This window comes from Odocoileus virginianus, chromosome 34 (assembly GCF_023699985.2).
Source record: "Odocoileus virginianus isolate 20LAN1187 ecotype Illinois chromosome 34, Ovbor_1.2, whole genome shotgun sequence".
In the NCBI taxonomy this organism is placed as follows: domain Eukaryota; kingdom Metazoa; phylum Chordata; class Mammalia; order Artiodactyla; family Cervidae; genus Odocoileus; species Odocoileus virginianus.
In genome coordinates, this window is record NC_069707.1 from 7,437,932 (window position 1) to 7,454,351 (window position 16,420).

Genomic DNA, 16,420 nt, shown 5'->3' on the forward strand with positions numbered 1-16,420 from the left:
ATGGTATTTACTGAAAAAAAATCTGCGTCTATGTGGATCTGTGCAGTTCCAATCTGTGCTGCTCAAGCATCAACTGCGCTTAAGCATCAGTGCTGAGGGTCAGTTTCTTGGGGACTGTGACCCCAAGGAGAATGGTGTTGGGGGGACCCAAATGGTGGGGGCAGGGCACAAAGCCTTCCTCTGGGGAGGGCAGGTGGGAGGCAGACAGTGCCCACTTGGCCATCGTCACTGTTAATCATCTGTGTGCTGTCACAGAGTCCACCACGACCCTGCTCCATGGGACCGTACGGGGAACAACAGAGCCCCGCCCACCGTGACAGCATCCCCAGCGGACGGTCCACACACTCCCAGGTCCCAGGACCACCATGTGCCGCTCCTCATCTAGGAGACTCACCAGCCACGCTCCCTATAACTTCACGTGCACTCAGCCATCTCTCCTTCGAAAGACCTTCCAAGAGGCCTCGTATCAAGAAAGGCCATTTCCCTTTAAATTCAGCCTTTTCCAGACTTTCTTGAACCTAACTCCTCTCCAGTGTTTGCAGAACCTCTGTCAAAAACCACACAGAACAACTGTTCCGTGCGGGGGGGGGGGGGGGGGGGGCCCTTTGGGGAGTGCGGTTCTAGGAGACAATGTGTCAATCATCTTTCATCCTGAGCCCCCTCCCCAGTGCTTGCAGCAGGAGTCCGAAAGCCACGAGGTGGGCAGAGTGGGACAGCGGTGGGGTGGGCAAGGCCGGCCCCGAGGGGAGGGCGCCCGTCAGGGGTGGCAGAGGGTGATCGTGGATGAGGAGGGTAACCTCACGTCAAGGTCACGAAAGTCAAAGACCAACTTCCCTGATGGAGGGAAAGTCAAGACAGGCAAGTGAAGGGGGCAGGATGCTGAGTGGGGTCCTCTCAGTGACAAGTGTTGCCATGGCAACCAGCCAAGGCACCACAGCTCGAGGGTCCATGTTGTGTGTTGTTTGGGGGGTTGGGGGGGTGGTGACCTCCCAAGGCATTAGGGAGGCAGTTCACTCTCACATGATTCAGGGAATAAAGTTCTTTGCCCTGTATGTTTCATCAGTTTCATTTCTTTAATCTAAAGCCAAGGGTCACAGGGCCTGCCTGGGACCCGCCCCTCACAGCGCCCGCCTTCCGTGACTCAGGGCTGCTCCGGAGGCATGAGGCCCACTCCTGGGATGCTTCCTCCAGGGGGGTGCCCAGAGCCGCCGCCAGGTGACCCCCCTATACGCTCACCCTGTCCAGGGGTGATGGGACCATTTGTTCAATTCTGTTTCCCTCCAACTCTGTATCCAAATTAACAGTATAAATAAACTTCATTGAACTTGATTCACCAACTGCTCAAAACACAAAACAGCATAAGAAGAAAGGGAGTGAAAACCATTCAGTCGTGTCCGACTCTTCACAATCCCATGGACTGTACAGATCCCTGGAATTCTGCAGGCCAGAGTATTGGAATGGGTAGCCTTTCCCTTCTCCAGGGGATCTTCCTGACCCAGGAATCGAACTGGGGTCTCCTGCATTGCAGGCAGATTCTTTACCGACTGAGCTATCAGGGAAGCCCATAGCTCATTACCAGGAGGAAGCAAAGAAATGTGAGTAATAACTCACAGCCTGACTTGCCTTCCCCCGCATCTTTAGGGAAAACAGTTCACTTCCCCCAGGACTGGAACGACAGCGACTGTCACGGGGCTCAAGCTCCACGACAATGCTCCGGCCTTAGCTCCCCAGCACCTCTGGCCACTCTGTCCCCAAAGACCCGGCTCCCTGCCTCAGGGTCCACGCAGCCCAGAGAGGCGCCGCAGGGCTGCCCTGCCCGGGAAACATGCAGTGACCCATATCTCGAAGACGCACAGCACTCTCAGCCACCCTTGAGCTGCCAACTCCCTGTCAGCCAAGAAGTCATGTCCCGCCGGGTCGTGGGGGTTCTCCAAAGCTGGTGAAAGGGTTTCTAATCCATCTAACCTAGCCCCCAACCCCCACCCCACCCCAAGGGACACTACCCGCTGGTGACCTGACCCCTGGAGGAAAGGTAAGACCTCCATGCCCACTTCTTGAACTGGTGCACAGGGACGGAAGAATTCCTTCTAGATGTCCCCCTGGGGTGGCCATCGACCTCCCTGAAGGTGGTTGTGGCCAGCGTGTGTCACAGGTTGCTGGTTAGCAGGCAGCTGCATCTAGAAAGTTCTGGGTGGGAGACACGTCTCCACTCTCCCATGGATTTTCCTGGGCACGGGGTTTGCCTACACTGTCCTGACCCTCCACTTATCCCCCCACCAATTCAACACACGGTCTCAACAAAGGTGGGGCTTAAAATCTTGGCTAAAAGGAAACTAAATTAGACTCGTGAAAGGTTGTAATTCTTACTTGCTGTCAGGGAGTGTTTTCCTAAACTTTCTACGACCACAGCTGGCACAGACTGTTAAAGTCTATTTGCAGGGGCTCATGGGAAGAGATTACTGAGGTGCTCAAGAAAAGAGCATGAGCGAACACCTCACACGCGTGGTCACTTCCCCGTCACCCTGCGGCTGGCATGAGCTGACCACCAGGGCAGACAGCCTGAGGCGCCGATGAAGGGTCATCAAGTTCACCCACAGGGTCCGCGAGTGCCCCTCTGGGCAGAGACGGCTCCTGTGTCTCAGTGAAAAGGGGTGGCTTGGACAATGGTTCCCTGGACACGGCGTCCAAGAACCAGCAACCGCGGGCTCACAATGTAAACCTCTGTAAGACCCCGGAGTGTCCATCTCGGGAGAGATGCTGTAAAGCCCTCAAGAGGAAAACAGTCACTCCAATTGGAAATAATCAGAAAACAAGCAGAGAGGAAGGACGCTGACGCCGATAAGTCTACAGTCGGACATCATACCCCCTGCTCGACCTGTCTTCATAGTAACATCCAGGAAGCTCTCGTTAGGTCATTTCAGATGGAAACCAGATTCATGCAAGAGAAGCCCCCCCTCACTGCTCCATGTAAGCCTGGGCTGTGTACCAGGATCATGGGATCTGCACTCACAGTGGCTGTTTTGATAAAAAATAAATAAACGTCCTGAGGTCTGCTTTCTCGGAAGGAGGAAGAACCAGGTGTGGGTGAAGCTGACAGAGCCCCCATGGGCCTTGAGTGAGCATCTACACTCGGGGAGACTCAGGGAGACTCGTGAGGGGTCGGCCGACACCTGGACATGACTGTCTCTGGAATGCGACAGGAGGCGCAGAGAGGGTATCGGACGCAGCAGCGAACTCAGGGGCTTTTCACTCAAGGGGAGAAAGCAGGACCACTCGTTTAATAATTTATCTTTTATTCAAATCGTTGAATACTTTATATTACAGTAAATTTGATTGAAAAAAAATGAAGAAAGAAATCAGCTTTTAAAAATACACTCATGTTGAAATCAAAGAAGCTAGCCAAACGAGAGTACAAACCCAGGAAACCTGCGGGTTGGTTGGCTTTCCAGGATATGAATACCACTGAGTCTATATACAGCTCTATAAATGCCAGAAAAGTCATTCGTTAAACAATTCAGAGAAAGGCGCCAACAGCCGGGGCGGACAGCGGTCCCCCCTCCCGTCCTGCGGACCGGGCAGCCGGTCTCAGCGGTGCCCGGGGCGGGATCCCAAGTGCACGGCTGGGGGCGAGAGCCTGGCCCACTGGCTTTCATGCAACTTCCGTGAGTCACGCACTGTGCAAATTAAGGCTTCTTATAGGTCAAATGGTCGATAGACACTTTTTTGTTTTTTTTTTCTTAAAAAAATAAGCACAGTAAAGGTGGTATCATGAGAACCTGAAGAGGTGAGACCTACACCCCAAGTCTGGAAAAAAGTCTGACATCTCAACTCCATTCTCTCAGACACTCCTGCGCGCACATAGGCACATGCGCGCGCGCACGCGCGCACACACACACACACGTCAATCTTTGGGTGGCTTGTTTGACTTCACCAGCTGGCGAGAGAAATACTGGTAAGTGTGCTCCGTGCACCTGGGGTCGAAGACATCATGCAAAAAACAAAAGCTGCAGCTGTTACTGACTCGGGAGGCAGAGAGCGGGCGGCCCCCGCCACAGCCCAGGCAACTGGGGACCCACGCGAGTGCGCACGCACGCGTGTGCCCTGACGCCACAGAAGCAAAAGGGAGAAGAGAGAGTGGTGGAGTCTAACTGAGAGGATACATCGTGGACCAGTTCAAAGCGTCCAAGCGCGCCCACGGCCTCCCCCCGCTTAAAAAGGATTGACAGGAAAGGTTACCCCCTGCCAGCAGGAAAGAACTGTTGGTGGTGGCGTTTTTTTTTTTGTTTTTTTTGTTTTTCCTTTTTTGCAAACCTGAGTAATTGTCAAAAGTCAATAAATAGGAGGAGAGAATTAAATGCTAAAATATAATGATCAAATACCCTACAGGGCCTAAAGCAGCAAGGGTCTTCCTCAAACGCAGCCCTCGGTCCCGAGAGGCGTCTGGCCCTGGTACCTTGGCAAGCGCACGCGGCCACGCTCAAGGCCAGGACTGGGGACAGACCCAGGGCAGGCGCCGCAGTCAGCGGCTGCGCCTCCTCCCCGCGCCCACGGAGAGGGGCGCCCCCTCCTCCCACACCACCAACACTCTTCCCTTTTTTGAACAGTTTTCGTTAAAGGCCAAGGACAGAAGCATCACGGAGTACGTTGGATTTGGTCGGAGCCGGCGCGCGCAAGCCTAGACGTGCAGGAGGTCCTCATCGCTGTCGTCGTGGAAGGCGCTGATGGGCGTGGCCGCCGCGCGGGGCCGCCCCCGGCGCGCCGGCTCCCCCCGCACCAGCCCCAGCCGGTCGTCCACCCGCGGGGGCAGGGGCACCTTCCTCGGCAGGGGCCGCAGCGGGGGGCCGCCCTCGGCGCCAGGCACCCGGCCCGGGGGTTGCACCTTCACCTCGGGGAGGGTCAGGACCTCATCCTCGCTGTCCTGCTCGTCGCCGTGCAGGGCGGTGAGCGCGTCGGCGGCCTTCACCGACTTTGTGGTGACGTGGCCGTTCTCCTGGCCATCCTTTCCAGGCCGCGGTGCTGGCGGCTGGATCTCCTCCATCAGCCACTCGGTCTCATTCTCGTCCGCCTCTTCCTCCTTGTTCACCTGCCGGGGTACCGCAGGGACTGTGGGCCCACCCAAGACCTCGTCTGACCACCCCGCTGAAACCCGCAGGTCACAGGATCCCCAGCAGGGAGAGGAAGGGGAAGGCTGGCAAGCGCCAGCTCCTGCTGAGATCTGACCCAGGCAGAGAGGGTCAGGGACTCAGGGACTGGCCCCTCCGCTCCAGGAGCCCTCTGGGTTAGAGAGACATGCAGCAGGTGAGGGGAGCCACGTGGACGACACCACATGGATGCGTGTGCTTGGGGGAGACCTTCTAGAAAGCAGCTGGCAGGACAATCAAGAGCCAGGAGTGCATTTACGCCACCTGGGCTCAATTGCTAGAAACTCCACCAAAGGAAATCGTCCAAATGCCAGACACAATAATTTTCATTGCCGTGTTTTCTGCAGAAGAGTCAAAAAAGTAGAAACGATCTGAATATTAAATGCCATAAGAAATTAGCTGTAATCACAATGAGAAAACCTTGAAGAAGAAAGGACAAAGAATGTGTTCAGGTTGACAGCAACCAGAGACAGTTTCCCCTTTGTGTGTTTCGAAAGGCCTGTGATACGGTTTCCTTGCAGCCACTGGCCAACATCGCAATGACACATGGACCCTGTGTGTGTCTGGGGGGTTGGGGAGGGGGCAGGGAGCCGCCGGAGGCGTCGGCAGGCCTTACCTTTGAGTACTTGTATGACACGTTCGCGCTCCGGCGGCAGCAGTTGGTGAGCCTGCTCATCACCATCTCCCTGGAAAGGGTGTTCCAGTTACTCCAATCTGGAGCTGCCCCGCCCCAGACCTCCCCCCCTTGCCCCCCTTGCTTGCTGTGTCCACTCAAGCACACGCTCCCTCAACCCACAACAGCAGGGCTGGGAGCCAAGTCAGAGGAAGGAAGGCGATGGAATCGGGAGAAGCAGATTCAAAGCTGGTATGCAGACACACTCTGCCTTTGCAGTGTTAACAGAGATCAGAGTGAGTTACCGCATACCTCTGCACCTGCTTTTCCACATGTGGATGGAATGAGCCCACACCTCCACGCCACACCAGGGCTGTGCTAAGATTATCGGGCTGAGTGGTGAACCCAGGGCCAGCTCACACCCAGACCTCCTGCCCCACTCCTGCGTCTGGCTGACGGCCTCTGGGGCCGGGGTAGTGGCGATCAGCACTTCCTGACCCTCTCATTTGCCTCCGGATTGGTAGCCAGGTGAGGGGGGAGACAGGGAGCCCCAGAGCTGGCCCATCCCTGCCCTTGGGACAGGGCTGGCCACACGCAGAGCCCTGGGCCTCGTTCATGGGTGACGTGAAACCCGCTAGACAGTCACGCTGCCCTGCCCGTGAGTGACAAGACCTTTCACCCCCCAAAGGGGAAACTATGGATGGGGGTGAGGTCACGGCCGGCACCTCATAAATGCTCCCCTCTTAAGGGCAGGGGTCAGTCGATCAGAAGAAGGTCAGCTCATGTGGGGACATGTGCAGTGAGCCATGTCCTGGGGACAGGGCGGGGTCAGGCTGAGGCCCACGGGGCATCTGGCCACGTGATCTGACAGCTCAGACAGAGGCAGTCACCGCAGGAAGCTTCACACGACACAGTGGCCAGAGTCTTAAGAGCTCCAGCTGTGGCTGCTGGAGAAGAGGCAGCCGGGGCCCAGCTCCGAGCCTCCGGCCTGGCCCCCAGACCCCCCCCTCCTTACCGACGTTCCTTCTTGTGCAGCAGCAGGGTGAGCAGGCAGCCGGTGAGTGCCACCAGCAGCAGGCTGAGCACCGCCCCGACCGCCTGGCTGCGCTCCGAGAGCCCCTTGTGCTCCTGGGCGTCGTCCCCTGCGCTCTCCCCGTCGAAGCCCACCCTGCGGGGAGACCGCAGCGCTCAGGTCCCCGCCCAGCAAGGCGAGGCCCGGCCCAGCCGGGAGCTGACTGTACACCCACACCCAGGAAGACATGAGCCACCAGCCGGGAGAACCCCCGTGGGCAAACCCCTCTGATGACGAGACTGAGGAGGAGGAGCATCGGGGAAGGCGGAAAGACACTGCCTCGACGAGGAGAGCTGGCTTGGGGAAGACGCGCCCACCCCCACCCCCACCCCGGCCTCACTGACCCTGCTGCGGGGCCCCGAGGGCACAGAGGCACTTCTGGAGCAGAGACTCAGGGGGACACACCAGCCACCCTGGTCTTCCAGGACCATGACTCTCTGCCCTGGGAAGACACAGGGTCACAACCCAGGCAACACCTTCTCCCTTGCAACAACTCATCTCGGGACAGCCTCGGTGCTCTGGGGCTGGGGGGACGCTGTGGGCCAGCACTCCACTCACCCCAGTGGACACACAGCGGAGGTGTACCAGGAGAAGAGGTACTGGCAGTCGGCGGTCTCGTGGCTGAACTCGGGGGTCCCATCCTCCACCAGGGGGTCACAGTGGAAGAAGATGGTGGAGGACACAGACTTTGTCTTGTCTTTTCCACACTTGGAGGACGAGGCAAACACCACATCCAGGTCGCCATCTGTCAAAAAGGCAGGCACACACACAGGCACAGCACCGTTAACACGGGTGCCTCAACAGCGGGCTAAGTTTACCTCTCCATCAGCTGTAAAAGGTCTGCAGGGACTTAAAATCAGACGAAAGGGTCCTTCATCTCATGCCCCAGATGAGCTCTTCTGGGAGCTCACACTCAATATGGCACCCCTGCCCTAAGTCAGGAAGCAGGAGAGACTTGAACCTTGCCCTAAGACAGGTCTGGCCTTTGTCCTCAGCAAACAACATGATGTGGAGTGGGGGCTGCCCACATGTCTCAGTCCACCTGGACACTGGGGTTGACCATGATGGCAACCAGTCAACGAGCAAATCAGTCAACCAACCAAGCAACTAGCCAACCAGCCAGTCAACCAACCCACTAACCAGTCAACCAACCACTGACCAACAAACCAGCCAACTAGTCAACCAACCAACCAGTCAACCAACCACTAACCAACCAGTCAACCAACCAACCAGCCAGTTAACCAGTGAACCAACCAACCAGTCAGCAAACCAACTAAAAACCTGACTGATCAGTCAAGCACACACAACGAAGAATCAATGAACCCCTGGACATGCAGTCACAGGTGGGCCTCCCTGGTCAGCTTCTGAGCTCCGTGCATGTTGTCACACATTCATACTGTCACACATTTATACGTAACACCTCCTGACTCCACGGGGAGAAGACAGCAGAAGCGTCTGGCTCCCTCCTGGACGTCACCCTACGGTGCTTCTCCCACTGGCTGGTTTTAGCTTATCTCCTTTCACTGTAACAAACTGCAAGCATGACTAAGACAGCTCTTCACAGTGAGTCTCTTTCTAACGAACTATCACACCTGAGGAGCGCCCCCTGAACGTGCAGCTGGTGTGAGACGTGAGGGGACCCGTGTAGACCCTGCCTCGTGAGGACAGCTTGGCGGCCGGTTCACCATCAGCCCTGCTAGAGGGCCAGGGGACCCCCGGGGGTCCTCACTCACACGCAGCTGGCTGAGCCGCGACCTGAGAGGGCTGCCCCACAGGCTGGAGTGTGGACACAAACCCATGAGCTGGTGAGGAGCCAGGGCGGCAATACCTAACCTCAGCCAGAGACGGGCCTGGAGGCCTTCTGCCCTCACCCTCTCGAATGAATGCAGACGCGTGGCGGGGTGGGGTTAACCTGCACTTCTTCCGGATACGTGGACAAAGGTCTTAAAACCAAACCTATTTCCTACTGCTGGTGAGTGGAGTGGAAAGGTATGAAAAGGATTTAATTAACCAAGAATAAATGCACACACACAGAGGTATGCATGTACACACGCGCGCGCGCTCTGTAAGCCCGGGGACTGCAGGAGGCCAACTAAACTAGACATAGGCCTTACGGACGGACATAAGGTTCTCAGCCTGGTAACTGGGCCCCTGACCAGGGCTGCAGCATAGAGCTGGCCGCTGCAGACACACCAGCAGCAGGGCCCCTGGGTGAGAGAAGGGAGCCCCGAGCTGGGTGTGGCAGTGGGGAAGTGGGGTGGGGGTGAGCAGGCCGAGGTGGGCCAGCAGGAAGGCCCGAAGAGAGGTGGCAGGGTGCCTGCAGGTGTCCTTGACGGGGAGGTGTGGACGCGAGCCAGGCTGACCCAGCAGGACTCTGCCCAGCTCCAGTGGGCACTGCCAAGCGCAGAGACTGGCTTATTTAGCTGCGCATGGAAACTTCTCCGAGACTCCACCTACTCAGAGAGCAGATAACCATCCCCCTCCTCTCGGGGAATCGCTCAGCAGCCCTTTGAGGTCAAAAGTCAGCTGGTTTTGTAAACACATTTAACTGTTTTTTTTTAAAAAAAAAAAGCAAGTTCATTCACCTGGTTCAAAAATCAAACCATGAAATGGTTTACAGAGGAAGACTAGTTGTCGAAAACAAAAACACACGAGCTGCATCCTGGAAATACTCTTCCCAGGTCAAGAAAGAATTAGGAAGGAAATGGGTGAGGGGGATAAGGAGGCACAAACGTCCAGTTGCACAGTAAAGGGGTGTACGTATGAAGTGCAGAGTGCGGGAATACAGTCAATAATCACGTCGCTTCTTTGCATGGTGACAGATGACAACCAGACCTAGCATGGTGATGATTTTGAAATGCACGGAAATGCTGAAAACGCTATGTCGTGTAACTGGAACTAACACAGTATGCAGGTCAATTATGTCCCAGAAACAAACCAACAAACTCACAGAAAAAGAGATAAGATTTGCAGTTACCAGGGGTGTAATACTCAGGATGCCACACACCACATGCTAAATGAAACGAATCCTGCTGTATTCTTTATTAAAAGAATAAATCCTAAGAGTTCTCGCTACAAGGAAAAAATAATTTTTTTTTCTACTTCTTTGATTTTGTACCTATAGGACATGATGGATATTCACCAAGTTTACTGTGACAGTCATTTCATGATGCATTTAAGTCAGATCATTATTCTGTACACCTTAAACTTATACAGTGTTAGTTGTTCAGTCGTGTCCGACTCTTTGAGACCCCATGGACTCAGGCGCCTCTGTCCATGGGATTCTCCAGGCAAGAATATGGGAGTGAGTTGCCATTTCCTTCTCCAGGGGATCCTCCCGACCCAGGTCTCCTGCATTACAGGCAGATTCTTTACCATCTGAGCTATGGCTCTACGTCAATTATACCTCAACAAAAAGGAAGGAAAAAAAGAAACATCGGACAAAGTTGTATCCCTGTAGCGGAAGGCCTTCCTCCACACCCACTGCGAACACGTGGGCCAGGTCTCTTTTCATCCTTTTGACAAATGCAAAATCTCTTACCCTCCCTAGTAACATCTGAAGTTCCAAAATAAAGCGCATTGTGATGAAAACCAAACCAAAGGTAATTCCAGCCGTGGTCCTCCACGCCCACCTCACCACCTCTGGTTTAGACCAGGCCTTGCACATCTGTTGAGGATGTAAATCTTCCAGACAGCGAACTGCTGGGAGCATGACACGAGCTGCTCAGTTCTCAAGACACAGGATCGGACCTGGGCCTATCGTGTTAAAACCCATCTGACGCTTTAACCGAGAGGAGTGTGTGCTCGTGAAAAGGTTAATGTTCCTCCGAGGAAGCTAAACGTGGCACGCCAGTGGGGAGAATTACCTTGAATGTAGTATCTGGTTTGGTCGGAGGTTCCGATTTTGCGACTGAAGTGCTGGTCGTTGGCCTTCCTCTGACAGATGCTGGCCCCAGAGCAGGCGGGGTTGCTGGAGGCCGTGATGGATGAGAGCTGGATCTCGTATACGTACTTGTCCCCGTTGGTCCTCACGTCCCCAGAGGCGCTGAATCGTCTGAGGAGACAGAAAAGGGCTCAGGGACAGCCCTGGATCCCAGGGCCCACCGAGTGACGCTGCTAAGAAACTTAAAAAAACTAGTAAAGCCAGAAGGTTCCTCATCAAAAATCATTCCAAAAGGTTCCAGCTCTGACCCCTGGGCTTATCACAAATGGCAAGAGGGGGAGCAACGTTATTTTTACCCTCAAGAGACCTCACCATCTTTGGGGTTTGACTCGACAGCTAAGCAATGCCTGCCCTCTGAGTGAGATGTGACAATGTAACTGGAAACAGTAACTAAAACATGCAAACACACAGACCTCTTCATCTCGCAGCCCTCAGCCCGGCAGAGACGAGGGGATTACGGGGCGGCCCCACTTACTTGAAGTAAATGTCCCCAAGGCTGAAGCTCCGGCCGTTGGCGGGGTTGGTGATGGTCCCGTTCACCATCTGCACCTCCTGAGGCTTCACGGCACAGGCCCCCCGCGAGTCCCAGCTGAAGTGGTAGGTGCAGCTGTCGGCGTCAAACCTGTAGGAGCACACAGACCGCAGTCACGGCCGCCCTTCCACCCGCCTGCTGGGTCCCCGGGAGCCCCCCACCGCCCAGCCCTCCCTGCCCGCAGCCAGGGACCAGACGCTTCGAGCTAGGAGGGCGACTTCATCTCCCTTCCTCCCAGCACCACCCAGCTCAACCACGTGAAAAAAGAAGCAGGCAAGCACTTCAACATGTAATATTTTTACATTTAGACACTGGGCAACATCTAACTGCTGGGAAGATCTACTCCCAGATTTTTGAAAGCCTGCTTTACAAGCATTGATTTCGACCCTTTGACAGTGCCTGGGTCTCGCCTTTCCCAAGCCCTGCTTCTAGAAGGCATTGGGTCTGTTCACCAACCACAGCTCACACGCTCCCTCTGCTGGCCACACACACTCCCAGCACCAGACGCAGAGATTCCCTTCAAAATAACAGGGCATTCCAGGTGGTGCCACCCCACCTGCCGGGGGTCCCAGACCGGCCGCCTGAACAGCTGGCCATGGGCGGCACTCATCAGTGAAGCCTCTTTTAGTTACACTGCGACCCTGAAGACGGAGCCCGGTGAAATCCCACTTTATGCAACTGTTTTATCAGTCTCATGCACGGGTCCCAGCCTCCATCCAGGACTCCTCCCTTGCGGAGTGGCCCTGGCCCCACCAGGCCAGGGGTCTCAGGGGCCGGTCCCCCCCTTGCTACTGTGACAACCCCAGTATCCTTTCTCCGGCACACACACTACGACGCCAAGCAGAAACCGCGGGGAGGAGCTCTGACGGGGGCCTGGCCCAGCGCCCAGCTCCCCCGGGGGGCACCCTGCAGCCTCACCTCGTGAACGAAGGCCGGCCCACTGTCTTGGCGCAGGTCAGCTCGATGACAGCGGACGCCGTCTTATTGTCCCCACAGTGGTGTCCTTTAGAGTAAGTTACGATGACTCTGTCATCTGAAACACAGACCGTTGAACTGACGTCATCTCTAGGGCATCCTAGGAGCCTCCAGGTCAGAAGTGGCTCTGAAGACTCATCACCCTGGCGGTCAGCACCACCCAGCCTGGTGACTCACGCCCGGCCTGTGTCACTACCTGCCCGGCCAGAGGAGACCGGGGTCACACCTCAGCCCCTACCTGTGATCACTCTCCTGTGTGCTGGGAGACCCCAGGGCGTGGGGCTCAGGGCTGAGTGGGGAGCCCCCCGCACGGCGTGCGTGCAGGGCTGGACTGCAGGTCATGGCGGCAGCCCGTGGTCCCCAGCTCCCTGCAACCTCTGTGCCAGCCCGGCGCTTCCCCCACGTGCCCCACGAGCCGCCCGGGAAGAACAGGGCAGGGGCGAGACCTCCACCCCGCAGAGAGACGGCCTGCACAGAACTGCCCTGGTCTGCTCGGTCTCCCGGCTCCACACGGAGCTCTGCCTGCTTCTGAGGAGGACATGGTCGAGGAACCAGCAGAGCCCTAGTCCGCAGGGGCCAAGGGAAGCAGGACATGCGTTCAGCGGCCCCGCTCCCAGGGGCCAGAAGTTCTGAGAGCTGCCCTGAGGATGCCCGAACTCAGCCCCGCTCAGCGGATGGATGGTGGCTCCAGGGGCTGGGACACGGCGGTCCTCAGGCCCAGCTCTCAGCGCAGGGCAGTCCTCGGGCCTGACGCGCACACCCCCGACCCACATCCTTAGAGGCAGCGGGCCCAGGACGGGCAGGACCAGCTGCCAGGTGACCTCCAGGCACAGCCAAGGCACAGGGGCCACTCAAGGGTTGCTGAGGGGTGAGACCCTGGGCTCCCGACCCCAGGCGCAGTCAAAGCCACTCTGGGTGAGTTTGTTATAAATAATTGGGCTTCTCTGGAAAATTCTGGAAGGTTCACAGCTTCAAAGAGAAACTCTTAAACTTCTGGAATATGGAAACAACAGGTGGAGGTCTTGACGCACTGCTCCCCCTGCAGATGAGACAGGCAGCACTCTTGGCCTTCCAGGCCTCAGGCACTCAACCTGTGAAGTGGACTAAGACGTTGACCCAGACAACTGTTGAAGGTTACATGTGTACACACACATATATGACACACGCACGTAAGAACCACGGTTCTTGAGGACTGCTGGTTCCTATGATAAAGAGTCCACCCCTTCACCCCATAAGGGGATGTGTCCTAAGTGAACATGGGGTCACGGTGACCGGCCTTAGACGGTTGTCCTGTTGGGGCCTGAGACGTAAGATCCCACCTGGTGTGTCAGAGAACAGGAGGTCTCACTACTCTTTTCAGGAGACTTCAGCCTCCTAGTCTTTGCACTCGGCTGTGGGAAACCATGGGAAGACCCGGGTCCGACGTCCACATGACGACGAGGCACAGAACAGAGCCACCCTCAGCCCCCGGGTGCCCTTCGTGGCAGCAACAACTGAGATCTCCAAGGTCATAGGCTGGGAGGGCTGGACACTTCTGCTGGGGCCTGGTGGGGCGTCACTTCACCCCCACTTCCAACCTGCAGAGTCGGGCTTTTTCTCCAGGTGACAGCGGTCCTCCGGAATTCCTTTCTCCATTTCAACAGCTCGAGCGGACTAAGTCTCCCTATGCTTTCATCAGGACAGCTTGGGGACCCCCACGGGGACACCACCCTCCCCACAGATGAACAGGCACAGTGACGGTTTTCTTTCTTGTCCCTCCCACCACCCTTGACTGTCCCTAAACTAAGAAAACCCAAGCTTCTCCCTTCGCATGACGAAAGAGTCTCACTCAACAACCAACTGCAAGAGGAATTTTCCATCAGAACCATTAACAAAGAGCTTCGTTTTGCGATGCCAAATTACTAAGACATTTACGAGGCTGTACCTGGATGGTCCTGACCATGTTTTCATGTCTCGTCCGGCTTCTCCCGAATAAACCCGTGCACGGGTGCAGGGAGACTCAGGCACCCGGCCCACAGGTGGAGCAGGGATTCGGGGGCGCCCTGGACATCCCACTCTGCTTCCTGAGCACAAGAACCTTCCCAAGACCACCCAGCCCTCTAGACAGACTGGACCTGCCGCCTCAGAACACGCGAGGCGGTGCTTATTTTAATGCTTCAGGAGGCGCCAGGCTGCCTGAGAAACGGTTTCTGAGAACACCAGACCTGCAGGTTCCGACGGAGGCCAGTGCTGACCCTCCAGTCCCAGGACGACACCCTCACCTTCCCAACTCAGACGCGACACGTGCGACCGCAGGGCGGGGCCCGGGCCTTACCTACAACGTCTAGTTTCTGCGTGTGAATGAGCCCGAGGACCTGCACCTCGCCAGAGGCGCTCTTTTTGCACACGCTGGCTCTCTCCGAGCAGTCCTGGGGCCCTTTGTATATTTTCTGACACAGGTTGATGTAGTACCTGCAAAATGACACGCAGGAGGCGAGGTCGGCGTCTGTCCAGACACACCTGGGAACAGCTCTTCCCACTCTTTCAGGAGAGGCCACCGTCCGAGCGTCCCCCAGCAGCTCTGGACACAGCCCTGACCTGGGTCTCTGAGTAAACAAAGGCCAGAGAGCGGGTGGACGCTGAACATGCGCGCGTGCCCATCGGGCCCACGGGGCGAGTCCCGAGACTCGGGCAACTGAGAGTCAGGACAGGCAGCACTCAAACCCTGAGGAGGCGTCCCCTGTCTTCAGATTACCGAAGCCTCCAGGTCTATGCTCCCCACTGCGGGGAGGACAGATGCGCGTCTGGCTCCACGCATGGAGCAGCTGGGCCAGCACGGCCGAGGTACTCGGGGCGGCAAAGTGGGGACCCCCACTAACCCAACACAGTGGGGTGGTTTAGTCAAACTCATGTCCGACTGTTGCAACCCCGTGGACTACAGCCTGCCAGGCTCTTCTGTCCATGGGATTTCCCAGGCAAGAATACCGGAGTGGATTGCCATTTCCTTCTCCCGGGGACCTTCCTGACCCAGGGATGGAGCCTGGGTCACCTGCACTGCAGGCAGATTCTTTACCGACTGAGCCCCCAGGGAAGCCCAACACGGATGGCGTCCCAGACAAGAACCAAACTGCGCCTGATTCCATCAGGCCCGCAGCTGCTCACCAGCTGCTTTGAGATCTGAAGGCTGGCTTTAGCTGCCTCTGCTTCCAAACCACCCGGCACGCACCAGGCCTCCCCAAGCAGAGGCCCGAGGCCGTCGCACCTTCAGCATCAGAGCGTGAAGCGCTGCATGCTTGCCCTGTCGGGACGCCGGGCCTGTGATGGACGTGGCCGGCTTGTGGGGGAACAGGGGGTTGGGGTGGGGGGGGGGGTACTCACGAGGCTCCGTTGTGGACGAAGGACCAGGAGCCGGTGAGGGACGAGAGCAGCCGCAGGTCGTAGGTCCGGTGCTTCTGGATGAACTTGCACTCCATCTTCTTCGGGGGGCAGACCACCTTCGTCTTCCACTCAAAGGTCACCTCGCACCCACGCACCTCACTGAAGACCTGGGGCCGCCCCACGTCGGCGTCCTCGTCACACTTGAAGATGATGGCGGATGTCCGGTGGCTGGTGGCTGGGGTGGCACGCGAGGTGAGTGTCAGGCCCCCCCCAGCCCGGCCGGGGTTCCCTCTCCGCAGCACCAGCACCGAGGGGTGCTGTCCATCCCGGCCGCTCCCCACTTCCTGCTGTTTCATTCCCATCTCAACCCTAAAATTCGGACCAAGTTCCCCTTCCACACTTAACCACCCCACAGAGACAGTACAATTCCTTGCGAACAGGTTATCACCTGATTAAAGCACGAATGCTAATGCTAAAACAGTAATGATAAGCATCCTATAATAACCTAAAAACGTGTCATCTAACCTACCAGGAAAAAGATCCTGTCATAATAAGCCTCCAAAGAAGGTTACATTAGTCCCTTGTAGACTTAATGTTTCTAACTCCTTGTGTGTGTTAGTTGCTCAGTGTGTCCGACTCTCTGCGACCCCGTGGACTGCAGCCCATGTTTCTAACTCCTTGTGTGTGTTAGTTGCTCAGTGTGTCCGACTCTCTGTGGCCCCGTGGACTGCAGCCCAGCAGGCTCCTCTGTCCGTGGGATTCTCCGGGCAGGAACACTGGAGTGGGC

The 16,420-nt window shown here is 56.7% G+C and overlaps 1 protein-coding gene across 2 annotated transcripts in view; it reads right to left on the bottom strand.

The window, feature by feature from the left end:
• Positions 1-3,276: 3,276 nt before the first annotated feature.
• IGF2R (insulin like growth factor 2 receptor) overlaps positions 3,277-16,420 on the bottom strand; it is a 192,630-nt gene continuing 179,486 nt past the window's right edge. For both annotated transcript variants that reach the window (XM_070461487.1, XM_020876534.2), the window contains exons 40-48: positions 15,634-15,868; positions 14,591-14,727; positions 12,220-12,334; positions 11,245-11,391; positions 10,693-10,880; positions 7,385-7,571; positions 6,770-6,922; positions 5,758-5,827; positions 3,277-5,083 (exon numbers count right to left, since the gene is read on the bottom strand). In XM_070461487.1, coding sequence (XP_070317588.1) covers positions 4,676-5,083; positions 5,758-5,827; positions 6,770-6,922; positions 7,385-7,571; positions 10,693-10,880; positions 11,245-11,391; positions 12,220-12,334; positions 14,591-14,727; positions 15,634-15,868 — 1,640 coding nt within the window. In that variant the 3' untranslated portion in view covers positions 3,277-4,675. The remainder of the gene's footprint in view (positions 5,084-5,757; positions 5,828-6,769; positions 6,923-7,384; positions 7,572-10,692; positions 10,881-11,244; positions 11,392-12,219; positions 12,335-14,590; positions 14,728-15,633; positions 15,869-16,420) is intronic.